Raw genomic sequence first — 26878 nt, 5'->3', positions numbered from 1 at the left:
GGATGCGCCGCAGGGCCTGGCAGACCACCCTCCCCGATCACCAGCTCTGAGCCAGGCCCCGGGCAGCAGGGACTCAGACACGAGCTGGCTTCAGAGCAGTGTGGGCTGGCAGGCAGGCGACGGCCGCGTCGTGGCTGCTGCCTTTGGGGGTCAGACAGGCCTCCACCCAGCCCTGCCACTTCCCAGCTGGCTGCCTGGTGATAAACCTCAGCTCCAGGGCAGTTTGGAGAATTAGAGCTGGTGCCTGGTGCATAGTAAGCGCTCGCCTGTTTATGATTATTACCTTTCGCACAATTAGTCAACCAACAGGTCCTGGGCGAGGCCCCGGGAAACACTTGGACAAACGAGACGCGGTTTCAGTTTCATTCATTGGCTCCCGTGGAGTTCGCTCCGTGCTGTCGGCCCTCTGCTTGGTGTTGGGTGCTCTTATCATAGGTCATGCTTTTTGAGCTTTTCCTGTGTGCTGGGTGCGATTGTGAGGCCTTGTATCGGACTGGCCAGAAAACTCGTTTGGTTTTTCTGTAAACTGTTACGGAAAAATCCGAATGAACGTTTCGGCCAACCCAGTACAGGTCGTAAGTCACAACTTAGGAGCTAAGGACAACTGCTGCCCTTTTGCACTGGTGAGGAAACTGGGGTGAGAGGTTAGGGAACTTGCCTGGGCTCCCACAGCCTGAAGATGGCAATGCTGGGATGCAAACCAGCTCTGAAAAAGTGAAAGTGAAAGTCGCTCAGTCGTGTCCAAGTCTTTGCGACCCCATGGACTATACAGTCTTGGAATTCTCCAGGCCAGGAAACTGGAGTGGGTGGCCTTTCCCTTCTCCAGGGGATCTTCCCGACCCAGGGATGGAAGCCAAGGTTCCCGCATTGCAGGCGGATTCTTTACCAGCTGAGCCACAAGGGAAGCCCAACCAGCTCAGAGGCCACCCTTAAACACTAGTCACAGATGCTCACAGGCTTTGCTCCTCCAGAGTCATGGTCTAGTGCAGGGATGATGGGACGATGGTGAGGGAGGTGCTGTGGGTCTCAGGCTCTTGGGGTGGACTCCAGGGTGGCCACCTAAACGGGTTCCGTGAGCAGTCGAGGCCACCTGGCCACACCCAGGGAAAGCAGGTCTTGGTTCAGGTGTCGCCTGCTGGTTGAGGCCAGCGTTGAAGCAGATGTGTCCCCAAGCCCAGGGTCCTAGGAAAGTCAGGGACACTTCAGATGGAGGGTTCTGAGGCTCCTCTGTCCCTCCTCCTTGGACAGACTCACAGATGCCAGACTCCTCCCAGGACTGGCTTCCTTCTAGTCTCTTCTCCCTTCTCTTCCTTTCCTGGCCATGGTGTCTGCTCCCTGCATCTCCCAGACCTTGCTCTCTCTCTCTCTCTCACGCCCTCTCCTGGCATTTCCTTGTGTCCTACAGAGGGAGGCATATTTTGCTCGGATGCGACGGGCTCACCAGGTAGGCCTGCGATCTGAGTGGTATGACCATGATGTGACCTGGGCATGGTGTGTTCTTGGATGCCCTCCGCCCCGCATGGCGAGACACCCGGCACCCCAGACAATGTGGGAGCGCATGGACCCAGGTGGTGCCTGAAGGCCCACGGCCGGGGCAGGGCTGCGCCCACACCCTGTGATGCCAGGAGTTAGAGCCGGGAGGGTGCCTCACGTACCGTGTGCTTGGGTGCTAGTGCCAACCCTGCCTGTGGCCAGAGTGCTGGCTGGTAGGCAGGGACACCAGCTGGAGGCTAAACCACGTGATGGTCCCTGGCCCGCCAGGTTACCCCAGCACTGCCTCCCAAGCAGCCTCCGTTAACCCCCTGTGTGTCCAGCCCTCCAGCGGCCTGGAGTGGACTTCTGTGTGCCAGCCTGCAGAGGGGCACGTGCGCCTTGCTCCCCAGCCCGGGTGGGCCTTCCTGGCCGCTGCATCCATGGGGAGAGGACGCTCCCCAGGGCTCCAGCTCTAGGGCTCTGGGGGTGGGGGGCGGTGGTCCTGATCTGGCCTGTGCCCTCTGCCCATCAGAACCGCACGTCCCTCTCAGAGGAGCAGTTGCGGGCAGCCATAACCACTGGCAGAATCCCGGGGCCCCCACAGGGCAAGGGCCGGGCACAGCGGTTCTCACAGGTAACTCAAGGCCCGCCCGGGGACAGGCTGCGTCTGGGGCCCCGGGGAGGAACCCTGAGAGCAGAGTCCCAAGTAGGAGCCTGGGGCTGAGCCCCTGGCCTTCCTGCGTCACTTTCCCCCAGGCTGGGTCCCAGCCTGATGCCTGGACCACTGCAGTGTTCCTTGAGAGGCATTGCCGAGCTGCGAGTGGCTTAGGCAGGTACCATGGGCCCGCATGGAGCGTGAGACCCGGGGAGCCATCTCCCCAGTACGCGTGGCCCTGGGGCTGCCTCCAGCCCCTCTAGCCCAGGCTTGGCCAGAGCTGTCTGCCGCACCTCTCTTGCCAGGTCACCCGTTGCCTGAGCTTCTCCCCACAGCCTTGGCCCTTCCCAGGTGGCGCCCCCCCAGGCTCGTGAGGAGCGAGGGGGCAGTAGGGATGAGAGGCGGAGCGTCAGGCATCCACGTGTGGAAACAGAGGCCACGGCAGTGGGCGGCAGGCGGGCCCCGGGCCCCCGGGTGTCGGCAGGGCCCCACAGGCTCCTTTCTGTCCCCCTGCTCCTCTCCTCTGTCCCCCCTCTCCCGGTCCCCCAGGTGGATGAGGCCCAAAGGCGGATGGATGCTGAAATCTGGCAGCTCCTCTCCAGCTTTGCCGCCCAGCCCCCGGCCCCTCCCCAGAGACTCTCGCCCCATCCTCAGCCTGCAGCTGCTCTGCAAGCAGCGCCGCCCTCCTCCCCCTCCTCCTCCTTCCCCTCCTCCTCCTCCCCCTCCTCCCCCTCCTCCTCCTTCCCCTCCTCCTCCCCCTCCTCCTTCTCCCCCTCCTCCTCCTCCCCCTCCTTCTCCCCCTCCTCCTCTGCCTTCTCTGCTTCCCTGTCTTCTGCAGCGGGTGCTCAGGTATGTGCCGAGTCACCCACCAAGGGACCCCTCCCTCAAGCACCACGTTTTCAGTTGTCACTGAACCAACGTCACAAATTCTGCCCGTTTCTGCACCCTACTTGGACAGATATTTATTCCCATTTTTTTTTTCTTTATACCAAGCCTGTACCAGCTCATTTATGCTAGTTTTGCATTTTTAAATCCACACCAGAACAGCCACTAAATTTCAAAACGTTCTCTGGGGTGCCCCGTCAATCATCCTGGGGTCCACAGGGGACGCACTGCCAGATATAAGCAGATATTGACCCAAGCCGCAGCCAGCGAGAGCTGCGGGGTGTCCGGACCCAGACGGTGGGGAGCAGGATGTCCAGAGGGCAGGGCCAGGGCCTGCACTGTGGGGGCAGGGGTGGGGTCTCCATCCCTCCGCCCTCCTGGGCTTCCCTCCAGGGTCTGTGCTCACCCGCTGTCGGGCCCACCTCTGCCCTCCTGGGCTTCCCTCCAGGGTCTGCTCACCCCCTGTCGGGCCCACCTCTGCCCTCCTGGGCTTCCCTCCAGGGTCTGTGCTCGCCCCCTGTCGGGCCCACCTCTGCCCTCTTGGCCCCCTGGCCAGCTCCATCCACTCTCACCACCTGTCCTTCTGTCCTAGTTCTCTCTCTCCTACAAAGGCTTCCCTCTGCTTCCTGAAAGGCTCTATTATTGGCAGCTGCCCAGAACCTTCCTGGGGAACAAGGTAACAAGGATTTGCGGAGGGGTGGATAGGGGTGTCATCAGATCCTGAAATGTCAGAGGGCCCCTTGTCAAGACGTTTCATGACACAGTTGGGTAGACCAAATCCCAGAGCAGAGATCCACGCTCAGGTCCCAGTGGTGCTGAGGTTGAACCCAGCGCAGCCCTTACCCTTCAGCGAGCCACAGGCCCCTCTCTGAACTGGGAGGTAAGACACGTCTTCTTTGGCCTGCCTTTACCCTGTATTCAGATCACTGACCTAGCTCTTGGGCTGTACTTATTCATTCAGGGAGCATTAAGTACTTACCACATGCTGCGTTGTTGTTGTTCAGTCGCTAAGTCGTGTCCAAGTGCCCTTTGCGACCCCATGGACTGCAGCAAACCAGGCTTCCCTGTCCTTCACTACCTCCCAGAGTTTGCTCAAGCTCATGTCCATTGAGTCGATGATGCCATCCAACCATCTCATCCTCTGTCGTCCCCTTCTCCTCCTGCCTTCAATCTTTCCCAGCGTCAGGGTCTCTTCCAATGAGTCAGTTCTTCACATCAGGTGGCCCAAGTATTGGAGCTTCAGCTTCAGCATCAGTCCTTCCAATGAACACCCAGGACTGATTTCCTTTAGGACTGACCGGTTGGATCTCCTTGCTCTCCAAGGGTCTCTGTGTTGTATATGGGCTTCTGTTGCAGAGTGGCTCTAGAGCCCAGGCTCAGTAGTGGGTGCATTGGCTCAGTTATCTTTCCAGACCAGGGATCAAACCCATGTTCCCTGCATTGGCAGGCAGATACTTAACCACTGGACCACTAGGGAAGTTCTCGCATGGCATTTGTATTTGTATTGTTCCAAAAATGATTTAGAGTGCCTTTTAAGAATACAGAAAATAGGCAATAAAATATTGTTCAGAGAGGAGGACAAGACAGTTTGGTCCAGGGGGCCATGAAGATAGGAAAAATCTGCTGGAAGCAAAGTGGAGCTGGTGCAGAGAGGAGTCAGCAGGCTCTGTGCTGAGTGCAGGGCTTTACGTGGCCTTCATTACTTAATCCTCATTCTACCTTTTAACGTAGGTATTAATGTTAATTTTATTCCCATTTCCATGGGAGGCAAGTTGGGCTCAGAGAAATTAAGTGACGTGTCCAAGGCTGTCCAAACAGCACAGCTGGACTTGAACCCCCATATTAGACTACAGAGTCCACTCCCTTAGCTACCCTGATGTACAACCTGTAACCTGACCTTGGACATGGCAGTGAGCTTGCTGGCATCCAAAGAAAATGGGAAACCAGTTGTTTCATGGTTTGCTGGTTATGCCCATAGATTCCTTCCCTCACCCTGAGCTTGTGGAGAATGTCCTCGGGGCCTGTGTAGCCCAGACCTGGCATGTTGTCAGTAGGCGTTTATTAAATGCTAGCCAACTCAATGAACACAAATGAACAAATGGAGTAGGCCTGACACAGTGTGGCATTGATCCGGATCTCTGCCCTGGAGGCAGAGAGAGAAAGGGAAGTCATGTGGGGCAGAGTTGGGGTCTTGGCTACTCACGTGGGAAGCCCCCAGCAGCAAACAGAAGGACTCTTCCAGTTGTGAGCAGTGGGAAGGCCAACTCTAGCAGGCTTGTCTGCAACAAAGAATCTATCAGCTCTTGCAACTACAGAACCCAAGGGTATCTGCTGTCAGGCATGGCTGGATCCAGCGACTCATTAGGACTTTATCTCACTTGGCACCATCCTCTAGCTTCCCATCTGACTTGTCAGGGGAGTTTTCCTGTTTCAATAGAGCAGACATGCCAGGTTCACGTGCTCATCAGTGATGGAGCAGAGAAAGGAAGTGGTGGAATATGCAGACTGGTCAGACCTGGCTCAGGCCGATCCTATAGAGGAGGAGGGGGCGGGCCCCTCAAACCACACAGCCTGTCTGTAGGACGTAGCTTCCTCTGGAGGCAGCCAGGACTGCAGTGTGCAAAAACGGGGGACATGGATCCTGAGCAAACAGAAACCGCCTACCCAGATGGCAGGAGTTCTAAGGGGCTGTCAGCCTCGCCTGCCGCCTCTGCCATAGCTGAGAACTTCTGAGCCTTCTACAACCTCCCCGTGGTGCTCACGGTCATTACCCCTGTCTGCTTTATAAGAAATTCTGTTATTGGAAGGAGCTTAGAGCTTGTTTGCTGGGATCAGAGACCGTGGGAAAGGGGGAACCCTACAAAATGGAATAGAGGCTTCTCAGGGGCACGCTGCCCCCAGGTCTGAGACTGTGAGGGGGCTGATGGGTGTCGTCACCTAGGTGACCATGGGCCTCTGGTTGGCTGGGGGCACAGCACAGGTGCAGAAAGGCCTCCCGAGGCTCCGCCCCCTCACCTGTCAGGTCACGCAGATCCCAGAGGAGGGCAGAGTCAGGGCGTGACTGCAGGGCTTGCCTCTTGCAGGTGGCGGCCTATGGCGGGAAGCTGCGATACACCCTGTCCTACACGGCAGGGGCACAGGGCAGCCCGCTGTCTGACCCCGACGTCCAGATCACGGTGAGCATGGGGCTTCCACGCCAGGTGGGAAGAAGGGGGACAGTGGAGGCCAGGGGGCATCCTTGATGTTTCTACCCTTTAAGTCCAGCGCTCAGCTGGCCCGGCACCCACCCACAGGTTAGGCCTGTGTCCCCACCCCATCATGTGTCTGGACACTACAGAGGCTGAGGCCCGGCTACAGGGCCTGTACCTGACTACTTAGGGCATAGGAGCTTGGGAGATTGGAGAGATGGGAGGGTGGGACTGGGGGAGGTCCTACTGTCCCCAAGAATGCCTCGGTTCCCCTCCAATCCTGCTGGTGTCTCCTCAGGGCAACAACATCATGCTGGTAGCTTCCCAGCCAGCGCTGCAGGGCCCAGAGAGGAGGAGCTACGAGGTCGTTTTCCAAGAGGTGAGAGGCACTCAGCCACACCATGTCTGACCCTCCCTACCCGGCTTTGGAGCCCGGCTTCGACGCCAGCTTCCCCTGCCTCTTACTCCACCCCGGTCCTGACCTCACTGTCCTCAGCCAGTGCCGGGGAGGCAGGGGTTGGGGTGGGGGTGCTGCAGGGCCAACCCCTCACCTTCATCTGCTGTCGTCCCCCCCGACCCAGGAATTCTGGCGCCGGCCCGACGGACAGCCAGCCACCCGCGAGCACCTCCTGATGGCGCTGGCCGACCTGGACGAGGTCCTGGTCCGAGCCACCTTCTCCTCCGTGCCGTTGGCGGCCAGCATCAGCGGGGTCAGCCTTGAGGTCGCCCAGCCCGGCCCCTCCGAGGGACCCCGGGCCCTGGAGGTGGAGGAATGCCGCTGCCCCCCAGGCTACGTCGGCTCGTCCTGCCAGGTGAGCGTGGCCCACCCAGCCGCCTCCGCACCAGCACAGCTGGATCCGCAAGAGGTCAGCTGGGATTTCCATGGCCTGTGATCACCATGGGGCTTCCCAGGTGGCACTAGTGGTGAAGAACCTGCCTGCAAATGCAGGAGAGATGTGAGAGATCCAGGTTCAATCCCTGGGTCAGGAAGATCCCCTGGAGGTGGACGTGGCAACCCACTCCAGTATTCTTGCCTGGAAAATCCCACGGACAGAGGAGCCTGGTAGGCTATGGTCCACAGGGTCTGAAAGAGTCAATCGCGACTGAGCACACACACACGTGATCACTGTCATAACCTTAAGATGCTTGGCAGCATGGCGTATGTTCTTCCCAACAGCGCTGGGAGAGGTGCAATGGTCCCCTTTTAACAGATTTTTTTAAAAAATGAGACTCTGAAAGGTGTGTGACTTACCCAAGGGCACACGGCTACACCCCGCAGAGTTAAGACCCAGCTCACGCTCTCAGGGTGCTCGCCAGAGACAGGGTGACAAACGGAGACACCAGTTAGCCCAAAGCAGAGCCTGGAGGTGCCTCCGAGAGGCGAACAGCGTGGATGGGAGTAGGCTTCTAGGCAGGAGGACAGAATGCACAGAAGTCTCAGAAGGCGGAATGTGTGGGGACAGAGCCTGCAAAGCAGAAGGGTTGCCCCTGGGAAGCTGGGTGGGATGGGGGGGTTGCTTCTTCAGGCCTGAAGGCTCCCCCAGGAGGGATGACTGCCAAGCTGCAGAGGGAACGCTAGGGTTGGAACTGGGCCCCGGGAAAATTCCTCTGCCCACCGTGACTGAGATGGCTGGGGCCAGGGGAGAGACAGGGAGCGCGCCTGGGAGGGAAGGGCAGTGGGGAGTGGAAGAGAGGAGAGGCGGTTGGAGGGACTCCAAGAACATCTACAGGGCTCGGCTGGAGACAGCGCAAGGGCAGGGCCTGCACTGACCGCTCACCCCTGAATCCCCAGGCACAGAGCAGGCAGCCGCTTAACACTGGATGAGTGGGTGTGGAAGGGGGACAGGGGGACCGCGGGAGGGGAGTGGGGAGGGCTGCGGAGCCAGGTGGGCACCAGGGAGGTCAAGCGTGGAACAGCCAGCTCCCCCAACCCAACTCGGGACGTCCCGGTGAGAAGCCTGTGTCCCTACAGTTTTGTATCTGTTCACGCTTGCCGTGGCCACAAGCACTTTCACATCCAAGGAGATGAACTTCATGTCCCTTGAAGTTATGAAACAACACTTTTTGTGTGTGTGTGTGAAGCAACACATTTTGAAGGAGAACTCCCAGAGAAGGCAGAATCCTTGGTGCACATTTTCCCCAGTGAAACAAAACAGATTTATAAACATCCCTTTGAAATGGTCGGGGAGGGAGAGCCTGGAGAGATTTCAAAGAAGTGGCAGCGAATAGAAATTCATTGTTCTCAGAACCCCTGATTACTCACTTAGGATGTGTAAAAACCTCCTTGGTTACGTGGGTGCTGCCTCCTTCACTTTATGGGGCAAATGTAAACATGGTCATAAAGGTCTTTAAGGAGTCACCCCAACTCCAGGTCTCCTGAGCCCGCCTTTTTCCATGTAGGGGTTGTTTTTCCATAAAGACCCTGCTAGAAGAATTTTTAGGAACGAAGCCGTGGGGCTGGAAAAGGGTTCTGCACTGTTGTTGTTCACTCACCAAGTCGTGTCCGACTCTTTGCAACCCCATGGACTGCAGCACGGCAGGCTCCCCCGTCCTTCACCACCTCCCGGAGCTTGCTCAAACTCGTGTCCATCAAGTCAATGATGCCATCCAACCATTTCATCCTCTGTCGCCCCCTTCTCCTCCAGCCTTCAGTCTTTCCCATTAGGCAGCTTTTTGCATCTGATAGCCAAAGTATTGGAGCCTCAGCTTCAGTCCCTCCAATGAACAGTTAGGATTGATTTCCTTTAGGATTGACTGGTTTGATCTCTTGGCTCTCGAAGGGACTCTCAAGAGTCCTCTCCATTAAGGATGAACTATTATTTCAGTATGTGCGTGACTGGATACGCTAGACAGGACAGGGGTGGACACTGTCCCAGCTCTGGAGAGCTGGGAAAAGGAGAGAAGGGCTCCTGAGAGGGGATGCTGGGGCAGGGGAGCTGGGCCTGGAATCTCCCCTCCAAGAGCCAGTGGGAGTCTAGATGGCAGGAGAGGGGAGTTCCAGGTCTGCTGGCTGCAGGTGGGACCACGTTGGAGATGGAGACCAACGCTGCCCTCTGCCCCCTAGGACTGTGCCCCGGGCTACACGCGCACCGGGAGTGGACTCTACCTCGGCCACTGTGAGCTGTGTGAATGCAACGGCCACTCAGACCTCTGCCACCCGGAGACCGGGGCCTGCTCGGTAAGGCGCACGCAGGGCCAGGGCAGGGGGCCGCGTGGCTGGGGCCGGGCGGGGTATCAGGGCTGGCTGGGGGGTGGGTGGGCTTTGGTGTGTTCAGACGGAAGTGCAGGGCCAAAGTCACAGGGCGCATCCTATGGGGCAGAGTACCTGGACCAGCAGGTCTGAGGCATTGAGGGGTCGCAGACACGGTGGGGTGAACAGAGCTGTTTAGCATCCTTCTTTATAAAGAATGCTTTAGAGGACTTCCCTGGTGGCCCAGTGGTTAGGACTCCACACGTCCACTGCAGTGGGCATGGGCCCGGTCACTGGCCGGGGAACTGAGGTCCTACAAGCCACGTGATACAGCCCCAAAAATCAAGAAAACTAGAGAACGTTGGTTCCTGTTATTTCCTGTCACCAGTGTGACACATGTTTCTGTGAAAGAATCAGACTGTACAGATAACTTAAAAACAAAGTTAAAATTCCCTGAAATCCTACCATCTGGAGGTAATCACTGTCAACATTAGACTGTGGAGTTCTTTTTTCTGGGCAAATATTTACACAGATTAATATACCTTTTGTTTTGCAAATACGCCTAGGATCATTGTGTTTGATGATAAACTTTTTTTCACTTCTTGACATCTTTCAATATTTCAATATTTTTTATACCTGAACTTCTCAGAGTGATATATGTATAACCCTCCAGGATATGTGGGCAAGGACCAGGTGGTTGACAGAACCACCAACTAAATATTAAACGAGGATTATGCTACACTAATTAAAGAAAAAATAGATCTCTTTGGAGAAAAACATAAAACGCACACACATTTTTTACAATTAAGGCTTATTTCCAAAACTCTGCCCCCATATACTCTTGTGGGTACTTTTCTGTGATACCAGGTATTTAGATAGAAAAATGTAAGAAATGCAATCAATATCCTTTTTGATAGCTTTTTGGATGGAATTTCCTTTTTTAATTTTCTCGGTTCTTTTTTCTTGGTATGTTTCCAGCATTATGCTTTTAAAAACACCGCTGAGATGAATGGAACATCCTGTAGTGAATTCATTGTGCCCCTCCCTGATTATTTCTTTAAGATAAGCTCACGAATGTGGAATTTCCAGATCAAGGGATTACCAAATAGTATGATTTGGGATAAATTTTGCCAAATAGCAAGTGGCTGACATCCTTGCACCTTGCAGCAATGCCAACACAACGCTGCCGGGGAGTTCTGTGAGCAGTGTGCCCCTGGCTACTACGGAGATGCCACGGCTGGAACACCCGAGGACTGCCAGCCCTGCGCCTGCCCGCTGACCAACCCAGAGAACATGTGGGTGCCCCTGCTCAAGGCCCTGGGGAGTGGAGGGCGTCGCACTGACTCTTGGGGGAAAGTGGAGGGAACAGGGAAGGGGGGCGGGTGCTGAGAGCCTCAGCTTTGCCTCCTACCCCAGGTTCTCCCGCACCTGTGAAAGCCTGGGAGCTGGAGGGTACCGCTGCACAGCCTGTGAGCCTGGCTACACCGGCCAGTACTGTGAGCAGTAAGTTTGCTATAGCAGGGATGCAGGGAGCGGGGCCTGGGGGAGACTCCTAGGTGAGAGTCCTGGATGATGTTGCTCAGAAAGGTCCCAACCAGGATCATGTCCCTCCCCTGCCCAAAACCCTGCCAAGATTCCCCGGTGCCCTTGGGACCAGCCCAAACTCCTTAGGTGGTAGCTTTATCATTCACCAGGCTCATCCCACTTCTGACACCTCACTCCATATTCTAGCTGGGCTTCCCTTCTTGACTTCTTCATGTTCAGTTCTTTACGTGTGCTGTTTTTGCTCTTCATGGATCATTCTCCGTCCACACACCCCCTCTCATCCTGGCTAACTCCTGTTTGGCCTTCAAAGCTCAGCTATATTCCCTTGTTCAGCGCATTTTTATTGAGACTCTACTGTACGCCATGCAGTGTGGCAATGTGTTGGAAATAAAGTGATGAGCAAAGCAGATTCAGTCCCAACCCTTATAGAGTCTACTGCCTGTAATGAGAGACAAGACAGTGGGTAAGCCTACAAGTGAATAGTTACAAACAGGGATACGTTCTCTGCTGAGTACAGTCTGCTCGAAGGGAACAGAACAGCTCAGGAGTCTCGTCCTCTGGGAAGCATCCTGATTCTCAGGGCTGGACGGGTGCCCCCCCTCCCACCATGCCCCCCCCAGCCCCCATACATGTCCCTCACTCTCATTTATGTGCTTCCTTAAGGGCACGGATTTTATCGTGTTTGCTGTTGTGCGTCCATAACGTTGCTTAGCGTGTGTGTGTGTCTGTTAGTCACTCAGTCGTGTCCAACTCTGTGCGACCCCATGGACATAAATGTTTGTTGAATGACTGTTTCCCTGAATCCAACCTGCTGATCTTTCCCCCTGCCCCACTCCACCTTCTCAGCTCACAGAGGCTCTGCGCTGGGGCCTTTCTGGTCTCTGAAAACCCTCCCTGAGCTGAGTCTCCTCACCCCGTGGTAGGCAGAGAGCCAAGCTGACTCCCCAAGTCCACCAAGAGGCACTGGGTCCCCTGGGGCCTGACACAGCTTGTCGTTGTTCCTCCTCACAGGTGTGCCCCGGGATACGTGGGTAACCCCAATGTGCCAGGGGGCCGGTGCCTGCCGCAGAGTAAGTGGGTCCGCGGTTTTAGGTCAGAGGTGATGGGCAAGGCAGGGGACCCAGGGAGTCTGAGAGATACTAGGCCTGGGGAGCAGGGTGAGTTGGGGGTGTGCCAGTCTTTGGGAGGGCAGGGAGATTTGAGACCGTGGTACCTGGCGGGGGCCTCCTGCCTGAGTGTCCTCCCCGTTCCTCTCCCAGCAGACCAAGCCCCGCTGGTGGTGCAGGTCCATCCAACTCGGAGTGTGGTACCCCAGGGGGGCCCCCACTCCCTGCGATGCCAGGTCAGTGGGAACCCACCCCACTACTTCTACTGGTCTCGTGAAGATGGACGGCCACTGCCCAGCAGCACCCAGCAGCGACATCAAGGTGCGTGTGGCCCCAGGCCCCTCAGCCACCCAGGTGGAAGGGGCGACACAGGCCTGCCCCTACCCTACTGAGATCCTGTAGGGACCCACACGCAGGACTGGGTCGGAAAAGGGTTGCATCTTCACTGATGAGCCGCACTCCCCCCATCCTCGCCACCAGGCTCAGAGCTGCACTTCCCCAGCGTCCAGCCCTCGGATGCTGGAGTCTACATTTGCACCTGTCGGAATCTCCATCATGCCAACACCAGCCGGGCAGAGCTGCTGGTCACTGGTGAGTTCCTCGTCCCCTGTCCCCAGCACTGCCTGTCCTGGGGCCGGGCTGCACACTGCAGACCCAGGCCGCTGGGGCATTCATCTACCAGAGGGGGACAGTGGTCTCCTGGATGAGGACACTGGCCAGAAAGAGGGGAAGAGATGATGGCGTCAAGATGGTAGAACTGATACAGGCAGAACTGGCAGGACTTAATACCAAGAGAGAGAAAAGTCTAGGAAGATGCCCAAAGGTCTGGATTCCAGCAGCTGGGTACACAGGGCACCATTTACTGAGATGAGAGAGACTCAACAGCAGTTTCTTCATTTGGGCTGCCCCGAAAGCAGAGACTGAGACGAAGATTTGTGTGCATGTAGTTTATTTGGGAAATGAAATGGAGAGGAGAAGGCACCCAGTAAAGCGTGTGTCATATCCCTGAGCATGTTACCACTTAGAGCAAGTGTTGCTGAACACAGCCGGGGCAGCACCGGGGAACTCCAGAGTAAAGCAAGCTCCTCGGACCCCTCCCCACCATGCCCCAGCGCCCACCCGCTGCCCCAGGGCCAAGGGAGCTGGGCTATGCGTGCACTAGCTCCCGTCAGTCACTGACTGGGGCCTGTTCCAGGAGCACTGAGGCTGCTGCGTTCTGTCCCACCCTGTGGGCAGGCACAGTGACCTGAGAAAACCCTCCTGCAAAGAAACGCAGCTGCTGCAGAATTCAGGCAGGCGGGTGTAGGAGTGACCGGGCCAGGGCGTGTGCGCGGGACCCCGGCAGCCCCGGCCACCAGCAGGTCCCAGGGAATCACAAGTTTGGTTTTAGCCCTGTTAAAAGTTTGAGATGTTTGGGGAAACACTGAAGTGTGTACATGAGGTGGGCATTTTGGAGCTGTGAGTCTGGAGCTCAGGAAAGAAGCCCTGGCCAGAAAAATGAATTTGGGAACTGTGGGTACAGGAGTGGGGGCAGGATGAAGTCACCCAGGACAGAGCCCTGGGGACCCCCAACTTGAGCTTGTCAGATGGAAGAGGGAGCAAGTGGGCACAGCCCGCAGACAGGAGGAGGCTGGGGGAAGGGTGGCTGGAAGTCAGGGGGAAACGGCTTCCTGGAGAGAGTGGCCCCCTCGTCAGAAGCTCCCAGGAGGTCAGCTCCAGGCAGAGAAATAACTCTCGGAGATGATGCTCTGACAGAAGCGGTTTGCAGTAGAGAGAAGGGGGAGAAACTGGATTGGATTGGGGCGAAGAATGGATGGGGAGGCAACCAGTGTAGACGACTGCTTCAAGAGTCTTGCCTTTGAAGAGAGAGCAAGAAATAGGGCAGGAGCTGGGGGGGGGAGGGCACATGTGGGGTCAGGGGGTCATTTTCAGATATGGGAAATTCTAGAATACATTTGTCTGTGGAGTGGGATGATCCCACGGGGAGGGAGCCAGAGAGGGCACAGCTGGGGGAGGGGGTCTTCAGGAGGGTCCAGCACTCAGGAAGGGCAGTAGAGGGTGGGCTGGAGGTGGGGAGAAGGCTCGCCCTTCAGGGACCAGGGAGGAGGGAGGTGGGGAGATTGGGGATCGTGGAAAATTCCTTACTAGCCATTTCAGTTCTCTCCAGAAGTTGAGTTGAAACCATGGAAGTGGAAGGAGGACTCTGGAGGGTGGAGAAGTTGGGAGGAGGTGTGAAATGGTTGTTTAGGAAGATAGAAACTCATGCCAGACAGAGGAGCCCCGCTGGGGTGAAGTGTGAATTGCTAAGAGCTTGTCTGTGGTCTGTGATGGTGAACCGGAGCCAAGGGGATCACAGTGTGACGTTCCCTGGCCACAGCCTGATGGGTGCTCGGTGCCCGCGGAGGAGAAAGGAGATGATGGATTTGAGCCAGGAGGAGGGAGGGAGATGTCAGGGAGCGGAATGGAAGCTAAGCCAGACTTGGGTGATAGAGAGAGAGAGAGGGTGAGAGAGAAAATGGACCCAGGACAGGGGCCTGGCCAGCACCCAGCTCCCCGGGGAAACTCCCGCCCCCACAGAGGCTCCCGGCAAGCCCATCACGGTCACAGTGGAGGAGCAACGCAGCCAGAGCGTGCGCCCCGGAGCCGACGTCACCTTCATCTGCACGGCCAAGAGCAAGGTGGGCGGGGCAGGGAGTGGGCATTGGCGAGGGTCTGTCTCTGGGGGTCTCCGAGCTGCAGTCCGAGCCCCATGCCCATCTCACTGGCCTCCCCCGCCTGCAGTCTCCGGCTTATACCCTGGTGTGGACCCGCCTACATAATGGGAAACTGCCAAGCCGAGCCATGGATTTCAACGGCATCCTGACCATTCGCAACGTACAGCCCAGTGACGCGGGCACCTACGTGTGCACCGGCTCCAACATGTTCGCCATGGACCAGGGCACAGCCACACTGCACGTGCAAGGTACGTGCTGTTCACGTCCACGCCCGACCCACGCGGCCCTGCCCTTCCTCCACGCTCTCCGGGACCAGTGAGCGTCTCTCCATTCAGCTGACAGCCTCTGAACTGGAAACGGCAGGTCCCAGACTCGGAAGAAATGGGGGTGGGAGGTTAGACAAGCAGCATCTCTGCCCTCCCACCCTCCGTGTTCAGTGGGGAGTCGGGAAACAGTGGACAAACAACACAGTCACACTGGTGCTGGGATGGGAGTGGAGCGAAAGGAAAGTGAGGCTTGAGGTGGGCCTGAGGTGAGAGCTCTTCTCCATGGGGTGGTCAGGGAGGGCCCCCCGGAGGAAGTGACATCTCAGCTGAGACCTGAAGGGAAGAGAAGGTGTTCAGCCATGCAAGATCTGACAGAGGAAGCAGCTTGTGCAAAGGCCCTGAGGCAGGCGCGTGCTGTTTGAGGGAAAGAGAGGCCAGCGTGGGAGGGTGGGTGAGGAACTTGAAGATGTGGGCACAGGTGAGTGCACACATTGAGGCACAGCAGGGAATTCAGACGTTTTTGTTCTGAAAGCCACGAACAGGCCATAAGTGGGCAAGTAGCAAGATCCCATTGACATTTCTTTTTTTTTTTTTTTTTGGCCGCGTGCAGTTTGTGGGATCTTAGTTCCCTGACCAGGGATCGAGGGTGGGATCGAGTTCCCTGACCACACCCTCAGCAGTGAAAGGAAAGACTTCTAACCACTGGACCGCCAGGGAAGTCCCCACCGCCCCCCCACCGCCAATGACATTTATTTTTTTTTTGACTTTTTTTTTGGAGTCTTTATTGAATTTGTTACAATACTGCTTCTGTTTTATGTTCAGATGTTGGTTTTTTGGGGGCCAAGAGGCACGTGGGGATCTTCGTTCCCCAACCGGGGATCAAACCCACAGCCTCAGCAGTGAAAGTGCAGAGTCCTAACCCCCGAACCACCAGGGAAATCCCTCCCATTGACAATTTAGAGACTCCCTCTGCCTGCTGTGTGGACAAATGGCCACAAAGGGCTGGAGTGGAGGCAAAGGGAGCAGCAAGCAGGCTGCTGGCGCGGGCCCCTCCCCTCCCTGACTGCACACTGTGTCTCCTCGCCCCTCAGCCTCGGCCACCCCGTCCGCCCCCGTGGTCTCCATCCACCCGCCGCAGCTCACGGTGCAGCCGGGCCAGACGGCCGAGTTCCGCTGCAGTGCCACGGGGCACCCCGCGCCCAGCCTCAAGTGGACAGGTGAGGCCATGGCGGGAACAACTGTCAGAGCCTGGCTCTCCTGGATGTGGGGTGGCGGGGGTGGGGGCCAGGGGGCGGGATGCTAGGACCTCAACCTCTCGGTATGCAGTGGGGGCCCGGCAATGCCCACCCCAGTGGGTGCTGACCCCGCCTCCCTGCCGTCAGGGGGCTCTGGTGGCCAGCTCCCTCAGAAAGCCCAGATGCATGGTGGCATCCTACGCCTGCCGGCCGTCGAGGCCTCAGATCAAGGCCAGTACCTGTGCCGCGCCCAAAGCAGCGCAGGGCAGCACGTTGCCAGGGCTGTACTCCACGTGCACGGTGAGAGGACCCGGCTGAGTTAGGAGGACGGGGGGGCCCTGGCAGCCCTGGGGAGGTGTTCTCACAGGGCTCTGTCTGCAGGGGGCAGCGGGCCCAGGGTCCAGGTGAGCCCAGAGAGGACCCAGGTTCACGAAGGCCGCACCGTCAGGCTGTACTGCAGGGCCGCGGGGGTGCCCAGCGCCACCATCACCTGGAGGAAGGAAGGGGGCAGCCTACCCCCACAGGTGAGGGTACCGGCTCGGCCGAGTCCCAGCACCTGCCCTCTGCCCCCTCCCCTCTCCTCCTCCAGTTCCCTCCACTTCCCAGAGGATGCCCTGATCAAATGTCCCGCTCCAGGCGTCCTGGCAGGGGGCAGCTGTCAGCCTCCCGCTTTGCTGCGTGGGTGCCCACCCAGGGCCCCAGTCCCGGCTCTGAGCTGGCCTGTACCCCTCTGCCTGCCCTCCCTGGCCAGCCCTTGCCAGGCTGCCTTTGACCCCTTCTCCCCGTGTGGCAGGCCCGCGCAGAGCGCACAGACATCGCCACACTGCTCATCCCTGCCATCACGGCTGCCGACGCCGGCTTCTACCTCTGTGTGGCCACCAGCCCCGCGGGCACTGCCCAGGCCCGGATTCAAGTGGTTGTCCTTCCAGGTGCGGGGCCCCCAGGGGCTGGAGGAGTAGGAGGACCAGCCAGAGCCCCCCTGAGGTTGCCTCATTCCCCCGCAACCCCGCCTCCCATCTTAGGTGCCACCACCCCACCTGTCAGGATTGAGTCCTCCTCACCTTCTGTGACCGAAGGACAGACCCTGGACCTCAACTGTGTGGTGGCAGGGCTGGCCCACACCCAGATCGCGTGGTACAAGCGAGGGGGCAGCCTGCCTCCCCACGCCCAGGTACGAGGGTCCCTGAGCCCTGTGGCAGGAGACCCCGGGGTGGGGTGGTCCTTCACGCCCCCAGGGCCCTCTGCACAAGCAGGGTCCGCCCTTACTCCCCTCTCTCTGCAGCCCCCTCTGGGGGGCGGTCCTGGGTGGAGCCAGGTGCAGAGGGCATGGTGGCCAGAGCCCCTCCCATCCTTGCAAACCTCTGTCCTCACCCGGCCCAGGTGCACGGCTCCCGGCTGCGTCTGCCCCAGGTATCACCAGCCGATTCTGGAGAATACGTGTGCCGAGTGGAGAATGACTCAGGCCCCAAGGAGGCCTCCATCATCGTCTCTGTCCTCCACAGCCGCCATCCGGGCCCCGGCTATACCCCAGGTGAGGAGCCAGCGGGGCTGGGTGAGGGCTGAGCCCCCCGACCCCACTTGTGTTCCTGAGGATGGTGCCCCGGGGTCTCTTCGGGGCCATCTGGACAGGAAGAGGCGCTCCCGGCAGGCCCCGATCCCGTCCTTCCCCAGGAGGAGAGATGAGCGGTCTGAGGGTGGAGACAGGTTGACCTGACTTACAGAGACCCCCATGGTGTGGGTACTGTTTCCGGAATTCGTCAGGAAGCAGCAGTCAGGGTTGAGCTCTGAGCTGGGAGTCAGGTTGACCTGGGTTCAAGTCCCGGCAGTCCTGGTTCAACCAGCCTCGGGCTGGTTACTGTACCTCTGGGCCTCAGTTTCCTCATGTGTGAAATGGGGAGAGCATCCCTAGCGCACTGCAAGTGCAGAGCACGCATTCTGAAGAAAGGGGCTGTGGCGTGATTGTCAGCACCCTGTGGCCCGCCCCACCCCGGGGTGCCAAAAGACCCTGGTTCCCTGCGAGCCAGAGCAGCTCGTCACGGGTCAAATTCTAGGTGGGCAGGCAGATGGCCCTGGAACGGCAAGTTGAAGGTCAGAGAGGGGAAAGAAGGGTCTAGCTGGCTCTGCCGAGGCAGAAAAGTGTGGTCCCAGCCCCCAGGCCTCCCATCCGTCCTCCCAAGCTTGAGCCTGGTCAGACCCCAGGGCTGCAGGGCGGGGGGGGGGGGGGGGGCGGCTCAGGAGCCCCATCTGCTGACCAGCTCCTCTGTGCCCCAGCTCCCGGTGGAGCCCCAGCTCCAGGCGGTACCCAGCCCGTCCGCATCGAGCCCTCCTCCTCTCACGTGGCCGAAGGGCAGACGCTGGATCTGAACTGCGTGGTCCCCGGGCAGGCCCATGCCCAGGTCACGTGGTACAAACGTGGTGGCAGCCTCCCCGCTGGGCACCAGGTAAAACAGTGACCCCCCCCCACCGCCGCCCCACCCCGGGCCCCAGGCCAGCCTGCGGGAGGGGCTGGCTGGACGGAGCGGCTCCAGCCCCCTCCTGACCCTCCCTGGTTGCGCTCAGACCCACGGCTCGCTGCTGCGATTGCACCGGGTGTCCCCGGCTGACTCGGGAGAGTACGTGTGCCGCGTGGACCTGGGCTCTGGGCCCCTCGAGACTTCCGTCCTAGTCTCCATCGAGGCCTCCGACGCCGGCACCATCCCCGGTGAGTGGACGATCAGTGACAGGCTGACAGGGCCCCGAGGGCCTTCCCGAGGGCTCATGACTCCTGTTGCTGACGTGGAGATCGGGGCTGGGGCTGGGCCATAGGGCCTGGCCCAGGCGGCCTCCACGTTCCTGAATAACCTGCCATCTTCACATCTCTGTTCTGTCTGGCCCACTGGGGCGTATTCCTGCCCCTGCCTCTCTTCCTCCCTCCCAGCCTCAGTTACCCTCATCACTCCCTCTTCCTCATGCCCCTCTGCAAGCCTGGGCTCCTACCCCAGCCCCCTCCCCGAGGCTGCACCGCTGAGGACCTCAAGCCCAGGAGGCCTCTAACTCTAAACGCATCAGGCCGAGCCGGCTCCAGGGTGGACATTTCTGACCGTCTCTCCTGGGAGGCATCTATGACCTGCCCCCTCTCCCCGCAGCCCCGGGACCCATCCCGCCCGTCAGGATTGAGTCCTCGTCCCCCACGGTGGCCGAGGGGCAGACCCTGGACCTGAACTGCGTGGTGGCAGGCCAGGCCCACGCCCCAGTCACGTGGTACAAACGTGGGGGCACCCTCCCAGCCCGGCACCAGGTACCTGGGGGCAGAAAGGTGGGAGGGGGCCGGTCAGGACCACGAGGCGGACCACGGGGCACAGAGGGAGCTGAGCTCTGAGGAACAGGGTACGGGGCACCCGCCGGGCTCTGGGAAGCCCTCCGCTCACACCCCTGCCTGCGACTGTCCAGGTGCGTGGCTCCCGCTTGTACGTCTTCCAGGCCTCCCCAGCGGACGCGGGCGAGTATGTCTGCAGGGCCAGCAACGGCGTGGAGGCCTCCATCACAGTCACGGTCACCAAGACCCAGGGTGCCAACTTTGCCTACCGTGAGTGGGGCCAGCCAGCCTGGGCTTGGAAGGAAAAGGGGGAAAGGCCGGGGCTGCTGCAGAGGACTGGAGTGACCAAGTGACCGTCTCCTCCCGCAGCTTCTGGTGGCACCCAGCCCATCCGCATCGAGCCTTCCTCCTCTCACGTGGCCGAAGGGCAGACCCTGGATCTGAACTGCGTGGTCCCCGGGCAGGCCCACGCCCAGGTCACGTGGTACAAGCGCGGAGGCAGCCTGCCCGTCCGGCACCAGGTACAGGCCTGGAGGATGGACAGACCGGGAAGGGGACAGGAGGGGGGCCGCCGGGAGTGGAGGTCGGGGCGGGAGAGCGGGAGCCTCCTCTGAGACGGAGAGGCCCCGGACCCCTCTGTGCAGGTGATGCTCAGAACCCAGACGCTCTGACCGGTCAGCCCCGGTGTGAGTGTGACTGCCACTTCCACCACCTAGTCGCTTGTGGCCTTGGGCAAAGCACTTAATCTCTCTGTAGCACATTCTCAGCATCTGTAAAACCGTAACGATCATACCAACCTTACAGAATTATCTTAATGGTGAAGTGAATGAATTTACCTGCAAAGAGCTCAGAGTTCTGGCTCACTGAGAGTGCTGTGAGCTGTTATTAGCGTAGTATCATTAGCTGCTAGTATTGATATATTTTAGAGGATTTACGATGCCACTGATTGCAAAATGCACTGTTATTTTGTGTACCTCTGAGGCAAAAAAAAAAAACCTGCCATTTGTAATTGTAATTCACTATAAGATGCATATTGATTTCAGAGACGTGTAAAAGTGTGTCTAGGGAATTCCCTGGCTGTCCAGTGGTCAGGACTCTGTGTTTTCACTGCCAAGGCCTGGTTTCAGTCCCTGGTCGGAGAGCTGGGATTCCATAGGCCACACGGTGCCACCCAAAAATAATAATAAAGCAAAAGTATCATGCATGTTACCAGCTCCATCCTATTTTTTTTTTTTTAATGTGTCCAGAAGTTGATGGAGTGTGGTGTTAGTATTTGCTCAGTTCCCCATGGCTTTTCCTGGCCACCCTATGGTCCTGGGATGAGACAGTCACTTTACCTCTGAGCAGGAGGCTCAGAGTGAGGCAGGGCTGCAGGTGATCGGTGTGAGGGTCCCGAGAGACCCCCCCTCTGACCCCACCTCCGTTCTGGCCAGACCCACGGCTCCCTGCTGAGACTCCACCAGGTGTCCCCAGCCGACTCGGGCGAGTACGTGTGCCGAGTGGTGGGCGGTTCAGTGCCCCTGGAGTCCTCTGTCCTGGTCAGCATCGAGCCTGCAGACTCTGTGCCTGGTGAGTGGTGCGGGGTTCGGCAGGGGGGGCTGCCCACTCCAGCAAAGGCAGGACCCCAGAGACCAGAAGCCCCCTACCTCCACTCACACCCTCCCCTCCCTGCCTTCTCCCAGCTGGGGATTCACTCTCTGGCCTCTGTCCCCAGCGCTGGGGGTCACCCCCCCGGTCCGGATTGAGTCATCCTCCTCACACGTGGCTGAAGGACAGACCCTGGATCTGAACTGCCTGGTTTCTGGGCAGCCCCACGCCCAGGTCACGTGGCACAAGCGTGGGGGCAGCCTTCCCGCCCGGCACCAGGTAGGAGGCAGGGAGCTAAGGGGGGAGGGGGGCCTGAAGGACCCTCGAGACTGTGGAGTGAGGAGCTTTGAGTTCAGATATTGCTCTGCCTACTTGCCTGGCCAGTCCCTTGACTTCCCCGAGCCTCAGTGTCCTCATCTGTCAAATGGGCTCACACTGCCTAGCTCACCTGCTCCATAGTGAAAGTGAAAGTTCAAGTGGCTCAGTCGTGTCCAACTCATTGTGACCCCATGGACTGTATAGTCCATGGAATTCTCCAGGCCAGAATACTGGAGTGGGTAGCCTTTCCCTTCTCCAGGGGATCTTCCCGACCCAGGAATCGAACCGGGATCTCCTGCATTGCAGGCAGATTCTTTGCTAACTGAGCTATTAGGGAATCCACCTGCTCCATCAGACATCCACAAATGCTGGTCCCCCACTTCCTCCCACTAGACCCAGTCCCAAAACCCCATCAAGGGAGCTGAAGGGTCCTGAATGCTGGTTCTCCCAGGAAGAGCTCTCCTAGGCTCTATCAGGCTGGGGGGGGTGGTGGCAGGGAAGGTAGCCTGAACTGTGAGCCCCAAGCACAGCTCTGAGCCCGCCCGCCCTCCCAGGTGCACGGCTCCAGGCTGCGGCTGCCCCAGATGACGCCAGCAGACTCCGGGGAGTACGTGTGCCGCGTGGTCAGCGGCTCAGGCACCCAGGAAGCCTCAGTCCTGGTCACCATCCAGCAGCGCCGTGGCCCCACCCGCTGTGAGTGTCTCAGGGTCCCCGCAGACGGGCTGGGAGGGGCCGCGCCACCCTCGCTGGCTCCCACGCCCTGACTCCCATCTCTCCCCGGCTCCCAGACCAGAACGTGGTATACCCCGTCCGCATCGAGTCCTCCTCTGACTCCCTGGCCAACGGGCGCACCCTGGACCTCAACTGCCTGGTGGCCAGCCAAGCCCCCCACACCATCACCTGGTACAAGCGCGGAGGCAGCCTCCCCAGCCGGCACCAGGTACGGAACCAGCAAGTGGGGAGGGCACACGCCGGGGGAGCATGACCGGCCCCACCGGGAATCGGGAGGAGCTCCGCACAGCCCCCTCTGTGCTCACTGAGTCATCCAACACATGCCGAGCGTTCTTGCCGAGGGGCCCTGGGCCAGTGCTGGGGACACAGAGAGGAGTCCCACTGACCTCCGTGGGTCCTGTAGAGAACGTTCTGTGATTCACTCACTCCTGGCCCTTCCCTGAGAACCTGCTCCAGGCCACGTCCCACTCCCGCCACTGAGAATTCTGAGGGGATGAGAGCAGGGCATGGCCTCGGGTGGCTCAGAGACTAACGGGGAAGGCAGGCGTGCCGGGGGACGGCAGTGTAGTAGGAGTCCCCACGGAGGGCCTCGGCGGGCTTGCTGCAGGGGTGACGGCTGAGAAAGAGTGCAAAGGCTGGAGGCGCCGGGCACCCAGCCCAGAAGCGCAGGAAGGCCGTTGACGGAGCTCAGAAGGAGACCAGGGTGGGGGCTGGCCCGCCCAGCAAGGCAGCGAGGCTGCCAGAGTCTGGGAGAGATGGAGGGGCCGCCCCCCAACCCACTGACACCCGCTCCGCCTTAGATCGTGGGCTCCAGGCTCCGGATCCCCCAGGTGACACCCGCAGACTCGGGTGAGTACGTATGTCATGTCAGTAACGGCGCTGGCTCCCAGGAGACCTCACTCATCGTCACCATCCAGGGCAGTGACTCCTCCCACGGTGAGCACTCCTGGGGCAGGGGGTCAGGCAGGTGGGTGCCGGGGGAGGCAGTGGGGTCCTGGTCCAGTCACTGCCATCTGACTCCGGCTGTGTGGTCTGTTTCCCTCGGTCCGCAGTGCCCAGCGTCTCCCCGCCGATCAGGATCGAGTCCTCGTCCCCCACGGTGGTCGAAGGGCAGACCCTGGATCTGAACTGCGTGGTTGCTGGGCAGCCCCAGGCCACCATCACCTGGTACAAGCGTGGGGGCAGCCTTCCCGCTCGACACCAGGTACGGAGCGGAGCCCGGCCGTGGGGTGGGCAGCTCGGGGACAGCCCCCAGGGCAAACGGCCCAAAGCTTTAGCTGGCGGTACGTCCTCCTGCCTGAGGCAGACAGAGGGTGGCCTCAGCCGGTCTGATGGAGACCCCTAGCCCCTCAACCCTCTCCGTCTCTGCACCCCCAGGCCCACGGCTCCCGCCTAAGGCTGCACCAGATGTCCGTGGCGGACTCAGGCGAGTATGTGTGCCGGGCCAACAACAACATCGATGCCCTGGAGGCCTCCATCGTGGTCTCAGTCTCTCCCGGCACTGGTGGCCCCTCTGGTGAGTCCAATGAATGACCCAGGAAGGGAGTAGGAGATGCTGGTACCCGTGTTGCCTGAAGAGGAAGGGCTCTGTAGTCAGGGCCCTCAGATGAGGTGGTGGTCCAGGACGAGGGCTCCGCAGAAAGATGCCTGGGTTCACGTCCTGCCAGCGCCACTAAGGACCTTGAGAGAGAGACTCCCCTCTCGGCTTCGGTACCCTCATCAGTGAAGCGGGGATATGGGTCATTTCAGCCTCAGAGAGCTGTCCCCTACAGTGGACACTAGCCAGCCACTCTTGGTCACTTAAACTAGTTCAAATTCTAAATTCACACCTTCATGTTTCAATAACCAAGTTTGCAGGAGATGCACTAGCTGGTAGCCACAACTACATCAGGCAGTGTGGGTGATAAACATTCCCATCATCGCAGGAAGTCGGTGAATTTTGTAAGGTTGACATGAGTTAATAATACACAGAAAGCATGTAGAACAGTGCCCGGCATCCTGTGAGTGTGTAATAACTGTTAGCTAGCATTCCTACCCGGGGAAGGCAATGGCACCCCACTCCAGTACTCTTGCCTGGAAAATCCCATGGACGGGAGCCTGGTAGGCTGCAGTCCATGGGGTCGCACAGAGTCGGACACGACTGAAGTGACTTAGCAGCAGCAGCATTCCTACCTGGGGGCAGTGGGAGTTTCTACAGTTAAGGCTCCCAAACATGACTTAGGACCAAAGCCCCGGCTCTCTGTCTCTGCGCCCCCAGGCCCCGGTGGGACTATGCCCATCAGAATCGAGTCGTCGTCTTCACACGTGGCTGAAGGGCAGACCCTGGATCTGAACTGCGTGGTCCCTGGCCAGGCCCACGCCCAGGTCACGTGGCACAGGCGTGGAGGCAGCCTCCCCGCTCACCACCAGGTCAGGGAGTGAGTGGGGGGCAGGATCTAGTAGGAGGGCTGCTGGACGTGGGGGCCCCGGCTGGATGTGGGGGCCTGTCCCTCACGCCCTGCCCGGGAAGGAGACCTGGGAGCCCCCCCGTGGGACGCAGGGCCTGCCGGGGTCAGAGGCTGAACCCTGGGCCCCAGCCTCCGAGGGCTGACTTTCCGCGCCGCCTCACTTCTGCTTCCTTCCCGTCCCGCCCCCCCAGACCCACGTCTCACGGCTGCGGCTGCACCGGCTGTCCCCAGCTGACTCGGGCGAGTACGTGTGCCGCGTGGCCCTCGGCTCGGGGCCCCTGGAGGCCTCTGTCCTGGTCACCATTGAAGCTTCCGGCTCTGGCACCGTTGTCGTCCCCGGTGAGGATCCCTGCGGAGGGGCTGGGAGGCTGGAGGAGGGAGGAGAGGAGGGGACCGAGGTCGGGAGCCAGACCCAGCGGGTTTCGTCCCCAGGGGCCCGAGAACACGGAGCGGAGAGTCTGGCTTGTGTGGCTTGAGCCCCCACCCCCTGTCCGAACTCTGAAATGTTACACGAGGGACTCCTGTGTGTCCCTTTCCGCCTCTGTAAATGGGGGCTGGGACAGCCCTTGCAACAATGCAGCAACTTGCACCTCTGGGGTCAGAGAGGGTGATTTTAGGTAGTACCCTGATAAACATCTTTTATATCGATGGTGATATACTAGGCAAGAAACAGCAACATGTCAGACCTGTCATAATTGCGTGGAAATCATTGCCTATAATGGGGCTGTGTATTTAAGGGTCATCTTTAAAAAGGAAAATGGAAAGGAATTAACAGCTCAGGGAGCATGTGGCTGTAAGAGGATATTCATGATAACAGTACCTGAGCTGCTAGGTAATGAACATGATACATGCTTACCAGGAGGTGGGCCCTGGTGTATTTACACATAGGAACACATTTCACCCTCGCAGTAAACTTTTGAGGTTGGTATGATGGTTCTCTCTGTTTTACAGATGGGTAAACTGAGGCATGAAGAGGTTTTCTTTTTGTTTGTTTTGTTTTGTTTTTTTAAAATAGCTTTTCCAAAGATCACACAACTGATAAATGGCAGGGCTGGGTTTTGAGCTCAGGCAGTGTGGCCCCAGAGTCTGGGTTCTTAGCCACATACTATGCAAGTCCAGGAAACATTAGTGATTCGTGTGGAGGGGCCCGGCCCTGAGCCCCGGCCGCCAGCGACGCTGCGAGCTCAGGAGACGGAGGCCGTCGTCTAGAGAATGAGGCGCCTCTGTGCCCCTGGCTAACCCAGCTGCCCCAGGCCTCAGGGGAACGGGAAGAGGGGGGACTGTCATCCCGTAGCCTCTGGTCTGAACACCTGGGCACCCGGGGGCAGGGGCTGAGAACGCAGGGAGTCCCAGCTCATTGACTTCTTCCTGTGGGCCAGCCCCGGGCGGAGCGCCTCCCATCCGCATCGAGACCTCCTCCTCCCACGTGGCCGAAGGGCAGACCCTGGATCTGAAATGCGTGGTGCCCGGCCAGGCCCACGCCCAGGTCACCTGGCACAGGCGTGGAGGCAGCCTTCCTGCTCGGCACCAGGTACGGAGGCTGGAGAAAGCAGGGCACGGGCACTCCCTCCCCGCTCTGTCCCCTGCTCAGGAGGGCAAGTGGCCCTGGCATATTCAAGGCTCCAGGAAAAACGGCAGCAGAAGATCACTGGGAGTCAGGGGGTCAAGGGCAAGGTGGACATGGTTGCGCTAAACCCTTCATACCAAGGGCTGTCCAGCACCTTGGTATGAATTAGGAAAGGACACCTCTTGGACTTCCCCAGTGGTTAAGACTCCAATGCAGGGGGAGTGGGTTCAATCCCTGGCTGGGGAATTAATATCCAACATGCTGAAGAGTATGGCCAAAAATTAAAATAAAAAGAAAAGAGAGAGGGACACTCTTACTCATGATGCTGCTCTCTCCCGCCAGGAAAAAATGTAATAGTAAACATCCTCCGCAGTGTCCAATGTCAGAAGGGGGGTCGCCTTTGGCAGGAGACCGCCTCCGCAGTGGCCCGGGACGGCTCTGGGGTGCGGGTGTCAGAGGGCTGAGGCAGCTGAAAGCCTTGGCCGCCAGCCCCCGCCCCAGTTCACCCTCCCCACCCTGGCCAGGTTCACGGCCCCCTGCTGAGGCTGAATCACGTGTCCCCCGCTGACTCTGGCGAATACTCCTGCCAAGTGACCGGCAGCTCAGGCACCCTGGAGGCTTCCGTCCTGGTCACGATCGAGGCTGCCAGCCCCAGTCCCATTCCTGGTGAGTGAC

General features: G+C 59.2%; 2 protein-coding genes across 8 annotated transcripts in view; both read left to right on the top strand.

Moving 5' to 3' along the window:
• The window catches only part of HSPG2 (heparan sulfate proteoglycan 2), a 108173-nt gene that overhangs the window by 60469 nt on the left and 20826 nt on the right, over positions 1–26878 (top strand). For 3 of the 7 annotated variants that reach the window (XM_043909134.1, XM_043909136.1, XM_043909132.1), the window contains 33 exons: positions 6097–6189; positions 6500–6580; positions 6783–7013; positions 9266–9379; positions 10559–10686; positions 10808–10894; positions 11948–12006; positions 12196–12363; positions 12523–12633; positions 14620–14720; positions 14824–15004; positions 16114–16239; positions 16405–16557; positions 16639–16781; positions 17051–17186; positions 17280–17428; positions 17638–17788; positions 18529–18698; positions 18817–18958; positions 19383–19534; positions 19687–19822; positions 19922–20073; positions 20986–21121; positions 21267–21418; positions 22012–22150; positions 22246–22397; positions 22990–23125; positions 23242–23393; positions 23567–23705; positions 24447–24598; positions 24828–24975; positions 26016–26167; positions 26728–26869. In XM_043909134.1, coding sequence (XP_043765069.1) covers positions 6097–6189; positions 6500–6580; positions 6783–7013; positions 9266–9379; positions 10559–10686; positions 10808–10894; positions 11948–12006; positions 12196–12363; positions 12523–12633; positions 14620–14720; positions 14824–15004; positions 16114–16239; positions 16405–16557; positions 16639–16781; positions 17051–17186; positions 17280–17428; positions 17638–17788; positions 18529–18698; positions 18817–18958; positions 19383–19534; positions 19687–19822; positions 19922–20073; positions 20986–21121; positions 21267–21418; positions 22012–22150; positions 22246–22397; positions 22990–23125; positions 23242–23393; positions 23567–23705; positions 24447–24598; positions 24828–24975; positions 26016–26167; positions 26728–26869 — 4564 coding nt within the window. The remainder of the gene's footprint in view (positions 1–6096; positions 6190–6499; positions 6581–6782; positions 7014–9265; positions 9380–10558; positions 10687–10807; positions 10895–11947; positions 12007–12195; positions 12364–12522; positions 12634–14619; positions 14721–14823; positions 15005–16113; positions 16240–16404; positions 16558–16638; positions 16782–17050; positions 17187–17279; positions 17429–17637; positions 17789–18528; positions 18699–18816; positions 18959–19382; positions 19535–19686; positions 19823–19921; positions 20074–20985; positions 21122–21266; positions 21419–22011; positions 22151–22245; positions 22398–22989; positions 23126–23241; positions 23394–23566; positions 23706–24446; positions 24599–24827; positions 24976–26015; positions 26168–26727; positions 26870–26878) is intronic. The other 4 variants (XM_043909135.1, XM_043909139.1, XM_043909137.1 and 1 more) reach the window with 3 other exon arrangements.
• On the top strand, positions 7–3436 carry LOC122698306 (translation initiation factor IF-2-like). Its single transcript, XM_043909140.1, has 3 exons — positions 7–1444; positions 2006–2107; positions 2678–3436. The coding sequence occupies exons 1-3, from the start codon at positions 1322–1324 to the stop codon at positions 3143–3145; spliced, it is 693 nt and encodes a 230-aa protein (XP_043765075.1). The 5' UTR covers positions 7–1321; the 3' UTR covers positions 3146–3436.

The sequence above is a fragment of the Cervus elaphus genome, chromosome 8 (assembly GCF_910594005.1).
Source record: "Cervus elaphus chromosome 8, mCerEla1.1, whole genome shotgun sequence".
Taxonomy (NCBI): domain Eukaryota; kingdom Metazoa; phylum Chordata; class Mammalia; order Artiodactyla; family Cervidae; genus Cervus; species Cervus elaphus.
The sequence above is the reverse complement of the archived record's forward strand: the minus strand, read 5'-3'. Positions and strand labels throughout refer to the sequence as shown.

Excerpts from the sequence above, each read along its gene's own strand:
- LOC122698306 (XM_043909140.1), top strand. The coding sequence starts at position 1,322 with ATGGTGTCTGCTCCCTGCATCTCCCAGACCTTGCTCTCTCTCTCTCTC. Across the intron at positions 1,445-2,005 it reads GGATGCGACGGGCTCACCAG|AACCGCACGTCCCTCTCAGA; the intron begins GTAGGCCTGCGA and ends TCTGCCCATCAG. Across the intron at positions 2,108-2,677 it reads GGGCACAGCGGTTCTCACAG|GTGGATGAGGCCCAAAGGCG; the intron begins GTAACTCAAGGC and ends CCGGTCCCCCAG.